This window comes from Nicotiana tomentosiformis, chromosome 5 (assembly GCF_000390325.3).
Source record: "Nicotiana tomentosiformis chromosome 5, ASM39032v3, whole genome shotgun sequence".
Taxonomy (NCBI): domain Eukaryota; kingdom Viridiplantae; phylum Streptophyta; class Magnoliopsida; order Solanales; family Solanaceae; genus Nicotiana; species Nicotiana tomentosiformis.
The window spans coordinates 80,654,839-80,675,543 of NC_090816.1; the positions used below are offsets into that span (position 1 = coordinate 80,654,839).

Sequence of the window (20,705 nt, forward strand, 5' to 3'; positions counted from 1 at the left end):
GCACAAAAATCTGAGTTTCGTGGATACCGGATAATGTTGACCTATTTCTGACACCAAAACGGCTCCAATGCCTACTCCTTTGAAGTTTGCGGCTCCATCGAAAAACATTCTCCATCCGTCGTAGGCTTCGGCGATATCTTCTCCTACGAATGATACTTCTTCATCAGGAAAATACATTTTTAGTGGTTCGTATTCTCCTCCTACAGGATTTTCCGCAAGATGATCCGCTAATGCTTGTCCCTTAACCGCCTTCTGAGTCACATAGACGATGTCGAATTCAGTCAAAAATATCTGCCATTTTGCCAGCTTCCCTGTAGGCATGGGTTTTTGGAAGATATACTTCAGAGGATCCATCCTTGATATGAGATATATGGTATAGGCACAGAAGTAGTGCCTCAATTTTTGGGCTATCCAGGTCAAAGCACAGCAGGTGCGTTCCAGCAAAGAATGTTGTGCTTCGTAGGGTGTGAACGTTTTACTCAGATAGTATATGGCATGTTCTTTCTTTCCCGTCTCATCGTGTTGTCCCAAGACACAACTGAAAGCCCCATCTAATACAGAGAGATAGAGTAGCAGTGGTCTACCAGGTTTTGGCGGGACCTAGACTGGCGGTGTGGATAAATATTATTTGATTCTGTCAAATGCTTTCTGGCAATCTTCAGTCCAATTGATTGCAGCATCCTTCTTTAACAATTTGAAAATCGGCTCACAGATCACGGTTGATTGTGCTATGAAGTGGCTGATGTAATTAAGGCGTCCCAAGAAGCTCATCACGTCTTTCTTGTTCTTTGGAGGTGGCAAATCCTGGATAGCCTTGACCTTTGATAGGTCTAGCTCAATTCCTCGGCGGCTGATGATGAATCCTAACAACTTTCCTGTGGGGACCCCGAAGGCACATTTTGCGGGATTCAATTTCGAACTGTACCTCCGAAGCAGATCAAAGTATTTTCTCAAGTCTGCTATGTGATCTATACTCTTCTTGGATTTGATGATGGCTTCATCCACATATACCTCTATCTCTTTGTGTATCATGTCGTGGAAAATAGTTTCCATGGCCCTCATATAAGTGGCCCCAGCATTCTTCAGACCAAACGGCATCATTTTATAGCAGTACACCCCCCACGATGTAATAAAAGTTGTCTTTTCGGCATCCTCTTCATCCATCCAGATCTGATGATATCCCGCGAAGCAATCCACAAAGGATTGGAGTTCATGCTTGGCGCAGTTGTCGACCAGTATGTGTATGTTGGGTAACGGGAAATCATCTTTGGGACTTGCTCTGTTTAGGTCCCGATAATCGACGCATACTCTGACTTTCCCATCCTTCTTTGGAACTGGCACGATGTTAGCCAACTAAGTTGGATATTCAACCACTCTGAGAACCTTAGCTTTGATTTGCTTGGTGACTTCTTCTTTGATTTTTAGACTCATATCTGGCTTGAACTTTCTAAGCTTTTGCTTTACTGGCGGACACATTGGGTTGGTGGGTAGTTTATGAGCCACTATGGACATGTTCAAACCAATCATATCATCATAAGACCATGCGAAAATGTCTTCATATTCTTTTAGGAAACGGATGTATTCTTCTTTATCTGATGGTGACAGGTGAATGCTTATGCGAGTTTCTTCGACTGTTTCGGAATCTCCCAAGTTGACTATCTCAGTTTCTTCAAGGTTGGACTTAGTCTTGTTCTCAAAATCTTCAACTTCTCTAACAATTTCCTCAGGTAATATATCATCTTCTTCTATTTCTTTCAAGTCACTATCCTTATGTTGCGTTGTCTCATTACATGTCACAGTCGTAAGTTCATCGGGATAGGTAATAATAATGTTGTAGAGAAAAAACATAAAGAATAATAATAAATACTAAAATAACAATGCATTAGACAAATCTTGAAAATGTCAAACAGGTACGGCTCGATGACCCGAGAAATTATTTCAAAAAAAAACATGCTTAAAATAAAATACTGAAAATGTCTTAAATGCTCATAAAAATTTCTTTTAAAATAAATGATGTTAATTGCTAGGCTACCCAGGAACTCGACGGGCCCTTGATGGTGTGGCAGTCCAGTTCCTGAGAACAACTCCCTTCTCTACTGTCTGGATTACGAGGCCTTCCTCCTCCTCAACTATTATACTGCAGTACATGTCTTCATCTTCTAAGAATAGATTCCTCAAACCAGCTAGCACTTCATCTTCTTCAGATCCACACATCATATCCGCCTGATGGAAGGACTGGCTCAAATGTGGTATCGGTTGCTCAAGAGGGTGATAGGGACCGTGCCATGGTGGCGACTAATTTTGATACTCATGCCAAGTGTATTGATATCCCAGTCCAAAGGTTGTGTCGTGACGTTTTAACTATATTAATTTGGTGATCCCTTGGAGATTCTTTCCAAGACCCTTATCGGGTTCATACCATGTCCATGCCAATATACTTTCTAATTTGCTACTCCACCATTTGTCCTTCTCGATCGCATTAACACGCTCAATGCGATGGTAAGTCTCTCCCCCGAACTTCCTATTATTCTCAACAACCGGGATAGTCTGGTAGGTGTAAATAGGGTTACTCTCGTCTCCATGAATGATCACCTCCTGATGATTCCATTCGAACTTCACAGCCTGATGTAGAGTAGACGCTACAGCCCCAGCGGCGTGTATCCAAAGTCATCCCAATAGCATATTGTATGAGGCGGATATGTCAAGCACTTGGAATTCAACATCAAACCAAGTCGGACCCATTTCTAAGCAGAGGTTGGTTTCTCCGATTGTGGCCCTTTGATACCCATCGAACGCTTTTACGTTCATAGTTCCTGCTCGTATCTCATGCAAACCTTTACCTAACCTCTTCAAAGTAGTCAACGGGCAGATGTTGAGACTTGAACCCCCATCTATTAAGACCCTGGCAATGAATTTGTCTTCGCATTGTACTGTGATACGCAACGCCCTGTTATGGCTCAACCCTTCTGGTGGCAATTCATCTTCGTGGAAAGTGATATTATGGGTTTCCAATACTTGTCCTACCATGTTGGCCATCTCTCCACTGGTAATGTTATTGGGTACATAAGCCTCATTCAACACTTTTATCAACGCGTTCCTATGTGCCTCAGAATTCTGCAGTAGTGATAGAATGGATATCTGAGCAGGGGTTTTGTTCAAATGATCGACCACAAAATACTCCCTTGCTTGCACCTTTCTCCAAAGATCATCCGGGTCGGTTTCAATGACAGGCTGCCTGGAAGCGGCTTCTTTACTTGTTCCCCCCAAATGCTCGGGCGTGTAAACCCTACCAGTTTTGTTTATACCTTGAGCTGCACCAGTTTCTTCCATTTTCCCTTTTCCTTTCCTCCTTGCTTTTGCAGTATAGTCCCAGGGCACAACATTGGAATTAAAATATGGTGTGGGTGCTACCGTTACGTTGAATGGTGCGGTCACTTCTACTTCGAACGGAGTTGGCGTGGCTGAGGGCGTTGTTACTTCAACCTCGAACGGAGTCGGTGTGGCTACCTCAACTTCAATCGGTGACTGTATATGTACCACAATAGGTGTGAGAGTAACTGGAGGCATTTTGGGATCATCCTCTTCTCGAATGAGCCCAATTGACCCTTCCGGATCCCATTCTTCATTAGTTTCTATCATATTTACCCCTTCACCCATGTGATCCGGGAGGGGATTGTTGTGAACATTAGGTGCAGTCTCTTTTGCCTGTATAACTTTGGTATCAATCAGCGTCTGGATCTTATCCTTCAGAGTACGACATTCATCAATAGTGTGACCATTTATACCCGAATGGTAGGCACATGTCTTGTTCGGATTGACCCATTGAGAAGAATTTTCCATGGCGACAACGGGAATAGGAGTGACATAACCGGTAGCTTTCAATCTCTCATACAACTGGTCAATAGGTTCGGCAATAAGAGTGTATTGTCTTGGCGGCCTACGGACGAAATTTGGCATGGGTTTTTTGTAGTTTTGGCAGGATGGTGGTGAGTGGTAATATGCTGGCTGAGTGTTGTAAGTGTGGTAGGTGGTAGCGGGTTGTTGATATCTAGGAGGTGAAAGCTGATATATGGGTGAAGGTGTTTAGTATGTGAGAGGAGACTTCGGACCTTGGGCTACCATCATTGCCCATACTTCCTTTTTTTTAGATATACCGCTCGATTGCAAGCCTTTGTTCGTAGCCTGAAGTGCCTCGAAATTGGTTACCATTCCACTTTTAATTCCCTCTTTTATTCTTTCTCCCAATTTGATGATGTCGGAAAACTTATGGTTTTCAATAACCATCAACCTCTCATAATACTGCATATCCTGAGCTCGGACAAAGAACTTGTTCATTTGCTCTTCTTCCAGCGCTAGCCTTACTTTTGCAGCTTCAGAACTCCACCGAGTAGCATACTCGCGAAAAGTTTCCGTTGGCTTCTTCTTGAGATTTTGAATGTAGAAAACATCTTGTGCGTTTTCTGTGTTAAACCTGAACCAATCCATGAAATCTGATGCCATGCTTACCCAATTAACCCATTTCTTTGGTTTCTGACTGATGTACAAAGACAGGGAGTCTCCAGTGAGGCTTCTTATGAACAGCTTCATGCAGATTCTTTCATCCCTGCCAACTCCTACAAGATTGTCACAATATGTTCTCAAGTGCACCTTTGGATCACTAGTTTCGTCGAACATTTCAAACTTAGGAGGTTTGTAACCCTCTGGCAGTTCTACATCTGGCTGAATACACAAACCTTCATAATTAAAACCCGCAATGCCTTTGCCCCCTTCGACACTTTGAACCCTGCCGGTAAGTTTCTTGAGTTCCTCTGCCATGTTCTTGATGAGCAGGTCCTTCTCGGCGGATTTGGGTATGTATAGGGTCTGTTGTGGGGTGTGGGGTAAGGTTTCCACATATATGGGATTGCTTTGGTAGACTCCGGGAATATGGGCGTAATGGTGGTCATTGGTTGAGTTTTACGGGTCAAGAGTAGGTTGTGCTGCATTTTGAGGGGTCTGGTAGGTGGTAGTTTCTGGGTACTGGGTCGGATGATGATAATGCTATGGAGGAGTTGGTAGTGGTGGGGGATTAGGATTTTTGGGAGGTGTGGCATATTGGTGAGGTGCGGGAGGATTTTGCGGGTGCTGGTTTTGGGTGTTTTGAGGAGGATTTGGATTTTGGGCGTTTTGTTGGTTGATGTTGGGAACATTCAGGGTATGGGAAAGGTTTTCCAAGTTATGTACCTGCTCAAGTTCCCCTTGTAACTCCAATATCTTCTGTTCTAACCGTAAAACTAAGTCATTCTGTGCCGGATTACTCTGATCATCCGAAGTTTCGACATTCTCGGCATGCGTAGCGTTGTCTTTCCTGATACCACTCATATCGTCCATATTAGATTTTCCGTTGTTCTTGGGATCACTTGGAGAAAGAGTAGGTGGAAGACCTCTTGATCTGGTATGATATGCTGATGATGCCAGTATGCACGAACCAACCTTAGGGGATGGGAATAAACAAAGAAAAGAAGAAAAACAAAAGGTAAACAAGTTAGTAAGGAGTATTAAAAGGATATTTACTGTCGCGCCCCTTTTTCTCGCGAAATCGGGTTTCGACATTGACAACTGTTTTAAAAAAAGGGTTATTAAAAGAGAGAGTCGCCACCTAATGGATTAAGGTGCGTTAGGGAACCTATTGCAAATGACTCGGGTTTACTAGTTTGCGTCACCAAAGATCGGGTAAGGGCTCAAATTACCTCGAGGAGAAGGTGCTAGGCACTCCTCGAGGTCCTCAACGGTGGGACCCGACCGAACTCAAATCATGTGAATTAGTCTAAGAGAAAAGAAACAATGGACAAATGAAATAAACGATTTATTTTAAAACAAAAATGGAGAATCCTAAGTTTTTTAGCCTAAAGGATCACCCCGTGCAACATAAATAATACTTCGTAAATCCCTCAAGACGGGGTGTTACTCATATTATTCAGCGGACACAGACTATCATCTCCTGCTACCCAATTACTATCTTTAAGTTGTTTACCTAAGGCGTTCTATTTGATTTTAAGTCGTACCCAATGCGTGCACTACCCATCCCATGCATATGGTCCAGGAGGCATTTGGACCTCTATTTCAGGGTAGTTCTAGACTTTAACTTAGGTTGCTCAAAAAGAGAAAACTAGGCGACATACAAAACAGTTAGGACGTTCAAATAGGAACAAGTATGGGCTCAAATTAGCCTCCGCATTTAAACAGCAAATGCACGTAAATTTATTAGCAAGTTTTATTAATTACAAAATCCTATAGGCAGGATATCTTTGTGGTATTGACAAACGCGCAGACAGTCGTATACAAAGTCAATTTTTAATGCGATTATTAGGATCTACAAAGTTTGCCTATTGATTTTAGCATGATACGATTAAGCCTACCAGCATGGTATCTAGGTGTTTTGTGCAATAGTAAATAGTAGCCAGTCACAGAAACAGACCTAAAGTTATTCATTTTAATCCTACAGGCATGTTTTCTAGTAAGGATAGCAGCACAGTAAACATGCATAAATAACAATTGAACAAATTCAGGCGTGCATTCTATAACTTGATCCAGTTTGAATCCTATAGGGATGATTTCTATAATCTAAACAGTTTTAAATCCTATAGACATGATTTCTACAATCTGAACAGTTTTTAAATCATATAGACATGATTTCTATAATCTGAACGAAACAGTATGCAAGCAGGAATTCACACACACATCGGACCATACCATTTCTATATGCATGGTTTGTAACGGAACATAATTGAGCCAAACATTGAGCCTATGGACATGGTTGCTAACACATAATGACTGAATACAATAAGACATTTAGAAGCATAATTTCTAACATATAACATCCAATATCACAACATTAACCCTATAGGCAGGATTTCTAACATATAACATCCAACATCCCCACTTTTTAGCAAGTATAAAATAAGCCCATTTTTACTAATACCCCAGAATTGTTATTACAAATAATTATTACAGACCAGAATTTAATGAATGAATTACAAGGTAAGTAAAACTATAGAGAGCCTACAGCAGGCCCAAATACACCTGGACAGGCCAGGCCTTCAACTCACAGTTGTTCCAAAAGCCCATGTTCATAGATACACAATAACCAGTAGTGAATAATCCACCCATATTTCAAGGATAAGCATACAAAACCCAAATCTCTAGTGTGTCAGAGTTTCCAGGGGCTTCAGGAACCCAGGGCAGTGCTCACACTAGAGAAAATGATCAGAAATAGTTCAAGGAAGACTAGGGACCAAATCCTAGTGTGTCAGAATTCACAAGGGTCTCACATGAACCCTGAGCAGTGCTCACACTAGGGAGGCCAGAGGATAGAACCTAAATAGCTTTGGCTTTCAGCTAGCAAAGAATGAGGATTCAGGAGAGTAGGATGGGATTAGGGGATACACTTAAGGACAGAATCACATATAGAGCATGTACAAACAAATAGCAACCATATTTGAACCTAAGCATAATTAATCAAGTTTTAAAAAATTAACAAAGTCACATGCTAATAAGGCCAGTTCATAAACATGTTCATAGTAATAACAGAGACTTCAGATCAGGTTAAGTCATAGAAAGAAAACACATTGATTAGCAGTAGGAATTGATTAAGACAATCTAGTAGAGGTATCATAACATAGTGAGAACAGAACTAAACAGGCCATAACAAGTTCAACAAACAAACATTATAAATCTGTTAAGGCACACATTTATACATGGCTAAAGAGGCATGAAAGCATGTTTAACTCTAAAAGATAGTCCTCACTAACACATAATTAGGCAGATTTCATTAATCAATTCAAACTAAGTTCGACATGTCTTAACTACAAGTAATAGCATTTAGGGTAACATGGCCTAATGGCAGTTACACATTGAGCAAATAATCATAATGAAAGGGGCAGAAGATTCAATAACTCACCAGTTAAGATGAACAGGGAAAAGGAATCCAACAGTATAGCAAATAGCACCAAACGAAAGCAAAACGATTTATGGCCTTGGCTTTCAGCCGGCAAAAAATCAAAACACAGAATATTATTGCTCAAGAGAGAACAAGAGTACACAACTTTTGGTATATAGTAGTGAAAAGGTTTTTTGAACTCTGAATCTTCTCCCTCTTTTTTTTCAAAGGGGAGTAGAGAGGGGTTTAAATAGTGATGAGACTAGAGCATAGAAATAGCCAATTAAAATATTAAAAGAAAAGTGCTCAAATCAATGGGATTGAAAACCCAAATTTTAGGTGAAAATACACAAAATCAGTAGGGAATAAGGTAAAGAATCACATAGGCATATAATGAACAGAAAAGAGATTATTATAAAAAATAAAAATAAAAAGAAATACTGAATCAAACCAGATTTAGTTCAAGTAAAAGAGTATGAAACCCTAAGTTAGGTAAACCACAAAATTGGCAGAAAATAAAGGCAAGAATCACATATTAACATAAAAATAACCATAGGTAAGAAATTATTCAAAAGGAAACCTAGAATCGAACCAGATTTGGTTCAAGTAAAAGGGTCTGAAACCCTAAATTTGGTAAGTGAAGGGAATTAACAAAAATAAGAAGATTCACAAGTAATAGAATGAATATAGACAAAAAAATGCTAGAAATCAGAGTTTAAACCAGTTTAGGTTTGATTCAAAGAAAAATTTGGAACCCTAACCTTTAGGGTTTAGTGCGAATCAACGAGATATGAGAGAATCGTTACAAAAAAACGTGATTGGACTCAAGGTTGTCCAGATTCAAGAGACAAACATAGATTTGGAAAGAATCGAAGAGGGATACTTGCCATGTTTAGGCAAGTACCTAAGTCACTGCGTAACATAGCACCAAATAAGGGAAAAACACTGAAATGGCAAGGGAATAGGGAAAGAATCCCATTAGGAACGGGATTTGGGGGAATTTGGGTGAGGCGACGGAATTAGGGTTCATCAGTAGAGGGGAAATAAGGGCGGCGGGTTTAGGGAAATGAGGGTTAGTGTAGATAGAAGGGAGATATAAGGAAAGAGGGTGGTTATTTGTGGGTCGTTGATCATCTTTGATCAACGGTATAGATTTAAACGGACTAGGGTCGGGTTTTAATGAATGGGTAAGGGTAATTGAGTTAGAGTATTCGGCTTGGACTGGTTTGGGTAGTATTGGGTAGTCTTAGGTCCAAAATTAATTTTAACAATGGGGCCAGATTTTAAATACCCAAATTTAACCAATAAAATAATTTGTAAAAATAATAGATAAATAATAAAAATATTATTTGTGCATAAAAATGATTGAAAACAAATATTAAACATTATAAAAATATAAAAGGTTATTTTTGCATGAATAAAGTAATTATAAGTACATGTAGGCTATTATTGCAAAAATATGCAATCTTAGCCTTTAAAAAGCAAATGTAATTATACCAAATGTACTAAAATATTTAAAATCTAATATGGGTGTAAATTATGAGTTTAGATGATAAAATCATCATAAATATTATTTGTAAGGTAATTAATGGGTATTTATATAATAAAAATGTGAAAATAAATTGATTTAATGCCTTTAAAAATTATGAACAATTATGAAAATACTTGTTTATGCTTGTAAATCAAATGATGATGCATATGCACTATTTTGAAAGTATATATATATTTAAAAAATATGAGGGAAAAATTGGGTATCAACAGTTGTCCTTCTTTACCCGAGAAGGATGAAAGAGTTGTCGGGTAAAGAAATGATGACTAATTTTAACTGAATGGGGTGTTTTGAAAAATATAGTCTGTACCGTGGTCTCTGAGCTTCCTACATATCCATGGTTATACAGGAATCAGGCCATGTGTAGTTTTGGATCCGACGGTGGAATAAACCGATGGAATTGTTGTAAGAACGGACTGAATATTCTGGATATGACAGGTTGAGAATGGTTACGGATATTTGAGTGGGCATCAGGTGAGGATAAGTAACGGACGGTGGTCGGTTGCATTTGAAATAATTGAAGGATATGAATGTTGAATGGAAACTAGAGCGAAGATTACTCCCATTCAGAATACAATGCATGCATACAGATTATCACATAAATTTAAACATGATGGAAATTCCCTTTGGACCATGGAGATCGTCCTTGGACGGTGAGGATGACGTCCTTAGACCATGAATTGTGCGGTAAAGGATTCGCAGGCTATGAAATGATGTTCTCGGGCTATAAAGATGGTGCCTCTGAACCATGATGCCTTTGAATAATTATGTGCAAGATTAAGATATCCTCAGGCCATGGCATGGTGTCTCCCGGCTATGAGGATGATGCCTTCGGACAAATTGTCTATGTATCAGCCCATGAGATGCAGAGATATGGTGCTTGAGATGAAACAAAACAGAGCTTAGAGTCGGGAGCAGAGCTTAGTCCCGAGAGAAGAGAATAATGCAAGGTTTGGAGCAGAGCAACATTTGTGGTTATGCATGGAGAGACAATGCTTAGTCTCACGCAATGAGAAGGCAATGGTTAGCCATGTGCAGTTGAGGAGGCATGGCTTAGCCTCATGCAAGATGGAGACAGTGCTTGGTCTCATGCAAGGGGAAGGCAATGCTTAGCCTTATGCAGTTGAGGAGGCACGACTTAGCCTCATGTAAGATTTGAGATAATGCTTAGTCTCATGCAAATGGAAGGCAATTCTTAGCCTTATGCAGTTGAGGAGGCATGGCTTAGCCTCATGCAGGATGGAGACAATGCTTAGTCTCATGCAAATGGAAGGCAATGCTTAGCCTTATGCAGTTGAGGAGGCATGGCTTAGCCTCATGCAGGATGGAGACAGTGCTTAGTCTCATGCAAATGGAAGGCAATGCTTAGCCTTATGCAGTTGAGAAGGCAGGGATTAACCTCATGCAGGATGGAGACAGTGCCTAGTCTCATGCAGCGAATAAATAATGAGTGATAGCAGAGTATTTCTTAGCTATGGATGAGTTCAGTAGCCTTATTGTTGTGAAGACAGTGATTCTAAGGTGCGCACGTACTGGCGACTATCTCTTGTTCCTGCATTCAAAGAAAAATTGTGAGTTTTGCGGGGGAGGTTGGTTCGTGCCTTTGTCTGCTCCGCTCCACGTTGGAATCCTATTCGAGTTACCATGGGTAGCATCTGGCTAAAAATAAAGTTTTCAAAAAATATGCATGCATAGTTATTCAAAACACAGTAATGTACAATTTAAAAATTAATTAGATGAACCAATAACTGCGACATTGTTAGAGACATTGCAACCTTCTTGCCATAGAATTTTGAGGGTCCTCCTCAAAATTCTGCCCCAATTACCTAGACGTATCTCTGGTTGTTCCGCATACAGTGTCGTTGGCTGAACTTGCTTCAGAATTTTGAGGGTCCTCCTTTCTTCCCCAGTTTCTAATTATGGGGAAAATAGAAATTTTATTGTATTGTGACTGAACCCACAGGGCTGCCTACGTATCCCCTCTTAAATGGGAATCAGGTCAAGCGTAGTTCAGTTACATCAATTGCATAAATGTAAACAGCTTTAAACATGATATTTTTTGACTGCATCTGAGTTGATAGGCTTTGGTCAAATTTCTCCATCCATTTCTGCGAGGATGAGTGCTCCTCCAGTTAGTACCTTGTGAAACATATAAGGCCCTTGCCAGTTGGGTGAGAATTTTCCTTTGGTTTCATCCTGATGTGGAAAGATTCGTTTCAGCACCAGTTGCCCTGGTGTGAACTGTCTAGGTTTGACCCTTTTGTTGAAAGCACTGGACATTCTGTTCTGATAAAGCTGACCATGACACACCGTATTCATTCTTTTCCCATCAATGAGAGTTAACTGCTCGTAGCGGCTTCTTATCCATTCTGCATCACTGAGCTCAGCTTCTTGTATAATTCTCAAGGAAGGAATTTCTACCTCGGCGGGGATGAAGGCTTCCGAACCGTAGACCAATAGGTAAGGAGTTGCCCCGGTTGACGTGTGGACTGCGGTACGGTATCCCAATAAGGCAAATGGTAACTTCTCGTGCCACTGCTTGTGATTCTCTATCATCTTCCTTAGTATCTTCTTAATTTTCTTGTTGGCGGCTTCCACAACTCCATTCATTTGGGGTCAGTATGCTGTGGAGTTTTTATGCTTGATCTTGAAGGTTTCACACATGGCTTTCATTAGATCACTATTGAGATTGGCGGAATTGTCAGTGATGATGGATTATGGAACCCCGAATCGACAAACAATACAGTCCCTGACAAAATTTACGACAACTTTCTTGGTTACAGCTTTGTAAGATGCAGCTTCAACCCACTTTGTGAAATAGTCGATGAACACTAGAATGAACCTGTGCCCGTTTGAAGCGGTGGGCTTGATTGGTCCAATGTCATCCATTCCCCAGGTAGCAAAAGGCTAAGGTGCACTGGTTGCATTAAGTTCATTTGGAGGTACCCATATCATATATGTGTGTATCTGGCACTGATGACATTTCTGGACATACCGGATGCAGTCTGTTTCCATAGTCATCCAAAAGTATCCGGCTCTGAGTATCTTCTTGGCTAGGATGAAACCATTTATATGTGGGTCGCAGGTTCTGGCATGTATCTCTTCAAGTAGTTTGGAGGCTTCTTTGGTGTCAACACACCGTAATAGCCCTAGATCTGGAGTTCTTCTATATAGAATTTCTCCACTCTGGAAGAAATGGTTAGACAACCTCTGAAGTGTGCGTTTCTGGGTGTGGCTTACGTGCTCTAGATATTCTCCTTTTGTTAAATATTCCATGATATCATGGAACCATGGATTCCCATCTGTTTCTTCTTCACCATGAGCATAGTAAGCCGGCTGATTATGGATTCTTACCGGAATGGGATTGATGAAGTTCTTGTCCGGGTGTTGTATCATGGAGAACAATGTGGCCAATGCGTCTGCGAACTCATTCTGGATTCTCGGGACATGTCTAAACTCTATCTTCGTGAACCTCTTCATCATCTCTTGCACATGATATAGATATGGTAATATCTTGGTATTCTTTGTAGCCCATTCTCCCTGCACCTGATGTACCAGCAGATCTAAATCCCCAATTACCAGTAATTCCTGGATATTCATGTCAACGGCCAAATTGAGCCCCAATATGCAAGCCTCATATTCTGCCATATTATTGGTACATGAAAATCTGAGTTTCACGGATACCGGATAATGTTGACCTATTTCTGATACCAAAATGGCTCCAATACCGACTCCTTTGAAGTTTGTGGCTCCATCGAAAAATGTTCTTCACCCGTCGTAGGCTTCAGTGATATCTTCTCCTACGAACGACACTTCTTCATCAGGAAAATACGTTTTCAGTGGTTCGTATTCTCCTCTTACAGGATTTTCCGCAAGATGATCTGCTAATGCCTGTCCTTTAACTTCCTTCTGAGTTGTATAGATGATGTCAAATTTGCTCAACAATATTTGCCATTTGGCCATCTTTCCTGTAGGCATAGGCTTCTGAAAGATGTACTTCAGAGGATCCATCCTCGATATGAGATATGTGGTATAAGCACAGAAGTAGTGCCTCAGTTTTTGGGCTATCCATGTCAGAGCACAGCAAGTGCGTTCTAGCATGAGTACCGTGCTTCGTAGGGTGTGAACTTCTTTCTCAGATAATATATGGCCTACTCTTTTCTCCCTGTCTCATCGTGTTGTACCAAGACACAAATGAAAGCCCCATCTAGTACGTAAAGGTAAAGTAGCAGTGGTCTACCAGGTTTTAGAGGGACTAGGACAGGTGGTGTGGACAAGTATTCCTTGATTTTGTCAAAAGCTTTTTGGCAATCTTCTATCCAACTAGTGGCGGCATCCTTCTTCAACATTTTGAAAATCGGCTCACAGATCACGGTTTATTGTGCTATGAAGCGGTTGATGTAATTAAGACGTCCCAAGAAGCTCATCATGTATTTCTTGTTCTTTGGAGGTGGCAAATCCTGAATAGTCTTGACCTTTGATGGGTCTAGATCAATTCCTCGGCGGCTGACGATGAACACTAATAACTTTCCTGCGGGGACCCCGAAGGCATATTTTGCGAGATTTAATTTCAAATTGTACCTCTGAAGCCGATCAAAAAAAATTCTTAAGTCTGCTATGTGATCTGTACTCTTCTTGTATTTGATGATGACGTCATCCACATATACCTCTATCTCCTTGTGTATCATGTCGTGGAAAATAGTTGTCATGGACCTCATATAAGTGGCCCCAATATTCTTCTGACCGAACGGCATCATTTTATAGCAGTACACCCCCATGGTGTGATAAAAGTTGTCTTTTCAACATCCTATTCATCCACCCAGATCTGATGATATCCCGCGAAGCAATCCGCAAAGGATTGGAGTTCATGCTTGATGCAATTGTCGATCAGTATATGTATGTTGGGTAATGAGAAATCATCTTTAGGACTTGATCTGTTTAGGTCCCGATAATCAACGCATACTATGACTTTCCTATCCTTCTTCGGAACTGGCACGATGTTAGCCAACCAAGTTGGATATTCAACCACTCTGAGAACCTTAGCTTTGATTTGTTTGGTGACTTCTTCTTTGATTTTTAAACTCATATCTGGCTTGAACTTTCTGAGCTTCTGCTTTAGTGGCAGACACATTGGGTTGGTAGGTAGTTTATGAGCCACTATGGACGTGCTCAAACATGTCATATAATCATAGGACCATGCAAATATATCCTCATATTTCTTCAGGAAATGAGTGTATTCTTCTTTCTCTGATGGTGACAGGTGATTGCTTACACGTGTTTCCTTGACTGTTTCGGAGTCTCCTAGATTAACTGTTTCAGTCTCATCCAAATTGGACTTAGGCTTGTTTTCAAAGTTTTCCACTTCTCTCACAATTTTCTTGGGTATTATATCCTCTTCCAGATCCTCTGAGTCATTATCCTTATGTTGCGTTGTCTCATTACATGTCACAGTCGTATGTTCATCGGAGTAGGTAATAATAATGCTGTAGAAAAAAACGTAAAGAATAATAATAAAAACTATAAACATCAATGCATTTAGATAAATCTTGAAAGAGTCAAACAGGCGCGGCTCGATGACCCAAGCAATTATTTTAAAACAAAATGCTAAAACCGTCTTAAATGCTCATAAAAATTACTTTTAAAAATAAATGATGTTAATGACCAGGCTACCCAGGAACACGATGGGCCCTTGATGGTGCAGCAGTCCAGTTCTTGAGAACAACTCCCTTCTCCAAGATCTGAATAATGAGGTCTTCCTCCTCTTCCTCCTAAACTATCGCACTGCAATCCATGTCTCCATCATCCAAAAACAGATTCCTTATACCGGCTAGAACTTTATCTTCTTCGGACTCCCACATCATGTTAGCTTGGTGAAATGAGTGGCTCAAATGTGGTACTGGTTGCTCTAGAGGGTAATAAGGGCCACACCATGGTGGCGACCAATTCTCATACATGTGCCAGGTGTATTCATACCCCAAGCCTAAAAGTTGTGTCGTGGCGCTTTAGCTGTATTGGTTTGGTGATCCCCTGGATATTCTTGCCGAGACCTTTGCCAGGCTCAAACCCTGTCCATGCCAATATGCCTTCTATCTTATTGCTTCACCATTTGTCCTTTTCAATTGCGTTGACGCGCTCGATGCGATGGTATGTTTCTCCACCCAACTTCCTTCTATTCGCGATGACCGGAACAATTTGACTGGTGTAAATGGGATTACTTCTGTCCCCATGGATGATCATTTCCTGATGGTTCCACTCAAACTTCACGACCTGATGTAGAGTAGAAGTTATGGCCCCAGCGGCATGTATCCAAGGTCGTCCCAACAATAGGTTGTAGGTAGCAAATATGTCCAACACTTGAAACTCAACATCAAACTAGGTTGGGCCCATCTGTAGGCTGAGGTTGGTTTCCCCAATTGTGGCCCTTTGAGACCCATCAAATGTTTTCATATTCATACTTCCTACTCGTATCTCGTGCAGGCTTTTACCAAATCTTTTTAGAGTAGTTAGTGGACATATGTTAAGACTCGAACCCCCATCTATCAGGACTCTGGCAATGAACTTATCCTCAAATTGCACTGTGATATCCAGTGCCCTATTGTGACTTAGTCCTTCTGGTGGTAGCTCGTCTTCATGAAAAATGATCTTGTGGCTTTCCAACACTTGTCCTACCATATTGGCCATCTCTCCACTAGTAATGTTGTTGGGTACACAAGCCTCATTCAATACTTTCATCAACGCGTTCTTATGTGCCTCAGAATTCTGTAGTAGTGATAGAATGGATATCTGAGCAGGGGTTTTGTTCAAATGATCAACCACAGAATACTCCCTTGCTTGTACCTTTCTCCAAAGATCATCCGGGCCAATTTCAATGATGGGCTACTTGGAAGTGGCTTCTTTACTTGTTCCTCCCTAAATGCTCGGGCGTGTAAACCCTACCAGTTCTGGTCATACCTTGTGTTGCACCAGTTTCTTCCATTTTTCCTTTCCTCCAGGCTTCTGCAACATAGTCCCAGGGTATGACATTGGACTTGAAGGACAGTGTGGGTGCTACTGTCACAGTGAATGGTATGGTTACTTCTACTTCAAACGGAGCAGGTGCAGCTGTTGTTACTTCCACCTTGAACGGGTTTGGTACAGCTACTTCAACTTCGACTGGTGGTTGTATCTGTACCACAATAGGAGTAAGGGTGATTGCAGGTTTCTTTGGGTCATCCCCTTCTCGAATAAGCCCAATTGACCGTTCCGGTTCCCATTCTTTATCAGTTTCTATCACATTCACACCCTCGCCCCTGTGATTTGGGAGGGGATTGTTATGGATGTTAGGTGTAGCCTTCTTTGCTTGTATGACCTTGGTATCAATAAATGTATGTATCTTGTCTTTCAAAGTGCGACATTCATCGATGGTGTGACCTTTCATGCCGGAGTGGTAGGCACATATTTTATTTGGATTGACCCATTGAGAAGAGTTTTCCATGGAAACAGCAGGAATAGGGGTAACATATCCAGCAGCTTTCAGTCTCTCATATAATTGATCGATAGGTTCAACAATAGGGGTGTATTGTCTGGGCGGTCTGCGGTCGAAATTTGGTCTAGGTTTCTCGTAGTTTTGGCAGGTTGGCAGGGAGTGATAGTATGTTGGCTGGGTGATATAAGTATGGTAGGTAGTGGCGGGTTGTGGATATCTGGGAGGTGAAGGCCGATATGTGTATGGAGGTGTTTGGTATGTAAGAGGAGATTTTGGACCTTGGGCTACCATCACGGCCCCTACTTCTTTCTTCTTGGATATACCCCTGACTGCAAAGCTTTATTCGTAGCCTGTAATGCCTCAAAATTAGTTACTATTCCACTCTTGATCCCTTCTTCAATCCTTTCCCCCAATTTGATAATGTCGGAGAATTTGTGATTCTCGATAACCATTAACCTTTCGTAGTATTGTGGATCTTGGGCCCGGACGAAGAACTTGTTCATCTGCTCTTCTTCCAATGCCGACGTTACCTTCGTAGCTTCCAATCTCCATCGAGTAGCATACTCGCAGAAAGTCTTTGTTGGCTTCTTTTTGAGATACTGGATATAGAATATATCTGGCGTATTCTCTGTATTAAACCTGAACCAATCCATGAAATCCGATGCCATGTTTACCCAGCTAACCCACTTCTTTGGATTTTGGCTAATGTACCACGATAGGGCATCTCCAGTGAGGATTCTCATGAACAGTTTCATGCGAATCCTTTCATCATTTCCAACTCCTTCAAGCTTGTCACAGTATGTCCTTAGATGCACCTTTGGGTCACATGTTCCATCAAACATCTCAAACTTGGGAGGTTTGTAACCCTCGGACAGTTCTACATCTGGCTGAATACACAGATCTTCATAGTTCAAACCCTCAATGCCTTTACCCCCTTCGACACCCTGGACTCGGCTTGTGAGCTTCTTAAGTTCCTCTACCATATTCTTGATGAGCAGGTCCTTCTCGACGGATTCTATTGTGTATGGGGTTTGTTGAGTGGGGTGAGGTAGGGTTTCTACGTATATGGGGTTACTTTGGTAGATATCGGGAATTTAGGTGTAGTGATCATTGGTTGAGTTCTGCGGATCGGGCGTAGGTTGCGGTGTATTTTGAGGAGTATGGTAGGTAGTAGTTTGTAGATACTGAGTCGAAAGATGTTGGTGTTGAGGAGGAGTTGGCACTGGTAGAGGGTTAGGATTTTGAGGAGGTGTGGCATATTGATAAGGTACGGGAGGATTTTGTGGATGTTGGTTTGGTGCATTTTGAGGAGGTGCTGGGTTTTGGGCGTTCTGTTAGTTAATATCCTGGACGTTTAAGGTGAGGAAGAGGTTTGCCAAGTTGCGGACCTACTCAAGTTCCTCTTGCAATTCCAGTATTTTCTGCTCCAACCGTAGAACCAAATCATTATGTGCCGGAGTACTCTGACCATCTGAAGTTTCAACATTTTCCGCATGCGTAGCGTTATCTTTCCTGGTACCACTCATGTCATCCATCTTAGCCTTTCCCTTACTTTTAGGATCACTTGGAGGAGGAGGGGGAGGAGGGGGGCCTCTGGATCTGGTATGATACGCTGATGATGCCAGTATGCAAGAACCAACCTTAGGGGATGAGAATAATCAAAACAAAGAAAAACAAAAAGGTAAACAAGTCAGTAGGGGATTTTGGAAGGATATTTGCAGTATTTAAACATGTATTGCGGAATTATAAATTCGCGTCCTAATTTGGTGGACCTCATTGTGCTTGAGGTAGGCCCAGCGACACATAGATTTGGAGAAACTTGATGCCGATAACTGCCTCATTTCATTAATGTAATAAATAGATCAAACCTCTAAAATGACAATAATTAAAAGAGTGGCTAGTGGCATTTTCCTTATTACAATCAATTTCTAAAACGACTCTAGAAAAGAAAATAAACAATAATTTTATTCTATTTGGTCCCGGAAGGACCCTCTCCAAGCTTGGCCTTCTTGACCCCATCGATCAGATTCCCCAGGTCGCTCATGTCCAGAAGCAGATACGCCCTTGCTAGGTGTCCTTCTTTGTTGCCCTCTGTATTCTGACAATCCATTATCATTTTCCTCATCTTCCCTTCAAGTTCCATCAGACCATGCTCTAGGTACTCTAACCTCTCTGTTGATTTTGTAGCAACTTCCCTCCATTCATTGATTGATTCCATGTCTATCTTGTGTTGTTCCAAATGTCTGGCTTCAGACTCATGGATTCTCTTGCGCAACCTCTTGTATTTTACTTGTGCTTCTGCAGCATCGTCTATGACCCTGTTTCCTCGATCGATCCCTGGCTCGACTTATCCTGCTATGTCATCATCCAACCATGATAGGTAGAAATACACCTGACCGGCGTGGTACCGATCTGGTTCGATGGTATCCTTTTCCAGAATAATCTTCAGATGCCACATGTGTTGGGCCTCACACTTGAATAGAATGGCACAACCCTAAAAGTATGCTTTGTAGTGAACCATCTTAGAAACTCGCGGTATGACTTGTTTTCTCCCAGCCTGTCTCATGACCCTGATAGGAGCATAAGTATAGATACCCCTCAACCCGATCAACACTAAGTGAGGAACATCCCAGGACCTGATGATGAACTCGCTAGTAAGGAACCACTCGAACATCCAATGGACCTTGTCATCAGTCAAATTGCTAAAGAAATGTAACCAATCCATGGCGTTTTCCGGTTGTGCAAACCTGTCTGGGATGAAAGTCATTCTTTTTGGATGGTGAAAGGCTATGTGGTCATTCCATGGTCGTCGCGGAAATTCCTGACGGTACTGTCCTCTTTGAAGATGCTCCAACAACCATATTTGCAGTAACAAATTACAACCCTCAAAATGTCTGAATCCCTTCTTACAGCAGTCCAAAGCTCGGTATATCTCTGCCACGGTCATTGGGACAATAGTGTAAGTTTGTCCCTCAATCCCTTCCATTAAGGTCTTGATAACCATAGCTAAAAGAGTGTGAATCCTTTCTCCTTGAATTGGAAATACTATCATACCCATAAAACAGACGATGAACACAAAAAACCGACGATGAGTCCAGCCCAGGAAAGTGATGGCAAACTCATCATGATAGATACGGTAGGATTTGTTGTGCCCATAACGCTCGTAGAGGAAGTCAAAAGGTATGTAGGATTTCTTCAGGCAGACTAACTCGTCATTCTTTCTAAGACCCATCATTTTTAGAAATCCCCTAGAAGTACGATTTTCCAGTACCAGCAGACTAGGGCTATCCCAGGGTAGCCTGGCAAAACCTCATATTTCCTCAAGAAGGGGAGTCATCTCTATGTTACCAAAATGGAAAGCAGCCCTCTTTTCATCCCAGAACATAGTAGCGACCTCGATCAGTACATTGTTTGGTTGAATGTCCAGCAAAGAAGGTAAATTTCCAAGAATTCTTTTCACATGGTTCTTGTCGCTTGGGGAAGGATTTTCCCACCAGTCTAGCAATAGAGGTGAGATACTTCGGACCATGCCGAACCTGGGGACTTCGTGCCTCATTTCTGCAAAACAAATAAAGTTAGCCATTTTCCTCTCCGGGTTTGACTACTTACACATTAATGATTAGCATATCGGCATGTTTTCTCCAAATAATGCACATATCATGATAGTGCCCGTTGGGATTATGGAAATCCCGATGGACTTTGGACAAGGCTTTCCTTAGAGAGTTATTATGCGGACAACATTCTAACTCGTGCTAGGTTTGTACATGATGCAT

The 20,705-nt window shown here is 41.4% G+C and overlaps 2 protein-coding genes across 2 annotated transcripts; both read right to left on the reverse strand.

The window, feature by feature from the left end:
* Window positions 1-2,667: 2,667 nt before the first annotated feature.
* LOC138892657 (uncharacterized) lies at window positions 2,668-3,957 on the reverse strand. Its single transcript, XM_070176391.1, has one exon. It carries the CDS (start codon window positions 3,955-3,957, stop codon window positions 2,668-2,670), a length of 1,290 nt encoding a protein of 429 aa, XP_070032492.1.
* A 13,274-nt stretch (window positions 3,958-17,231) lies between these two features.
* On the reverse strand, window positions 17,232-17,915 carry LOC138892658 (uncharacterized). The gene has a single exon (XM_070176392.1). It carries the CDS (start codon window positions 17,913-17,915, stop codon window positions 17,232-17,234), a length of 684 nt encoding a protein of 227 aa, XP_070032493.1.
* Between the last annotated feature and the right edge of the window lie 2,790 nt (window positions 17,916-20,705).

Bases quoted from the DNA above. Each gene is read 5' to 3' on its own strand.
- LOC138892657 (XM_070176391.1), bottom strand. From the start codon at position 3,957: ATGCCAAATTTCGTCCGTAGGCCGCCAAGACAATACACTCTTATTGCC.
- LOC138892658 (XM_070176392.1), bottom strand. From the start codon at position 17,915: ATGGTAGAGGAACTTAAGAAGCTCACAAGCCGAGTCCAGGGTGTCGAA.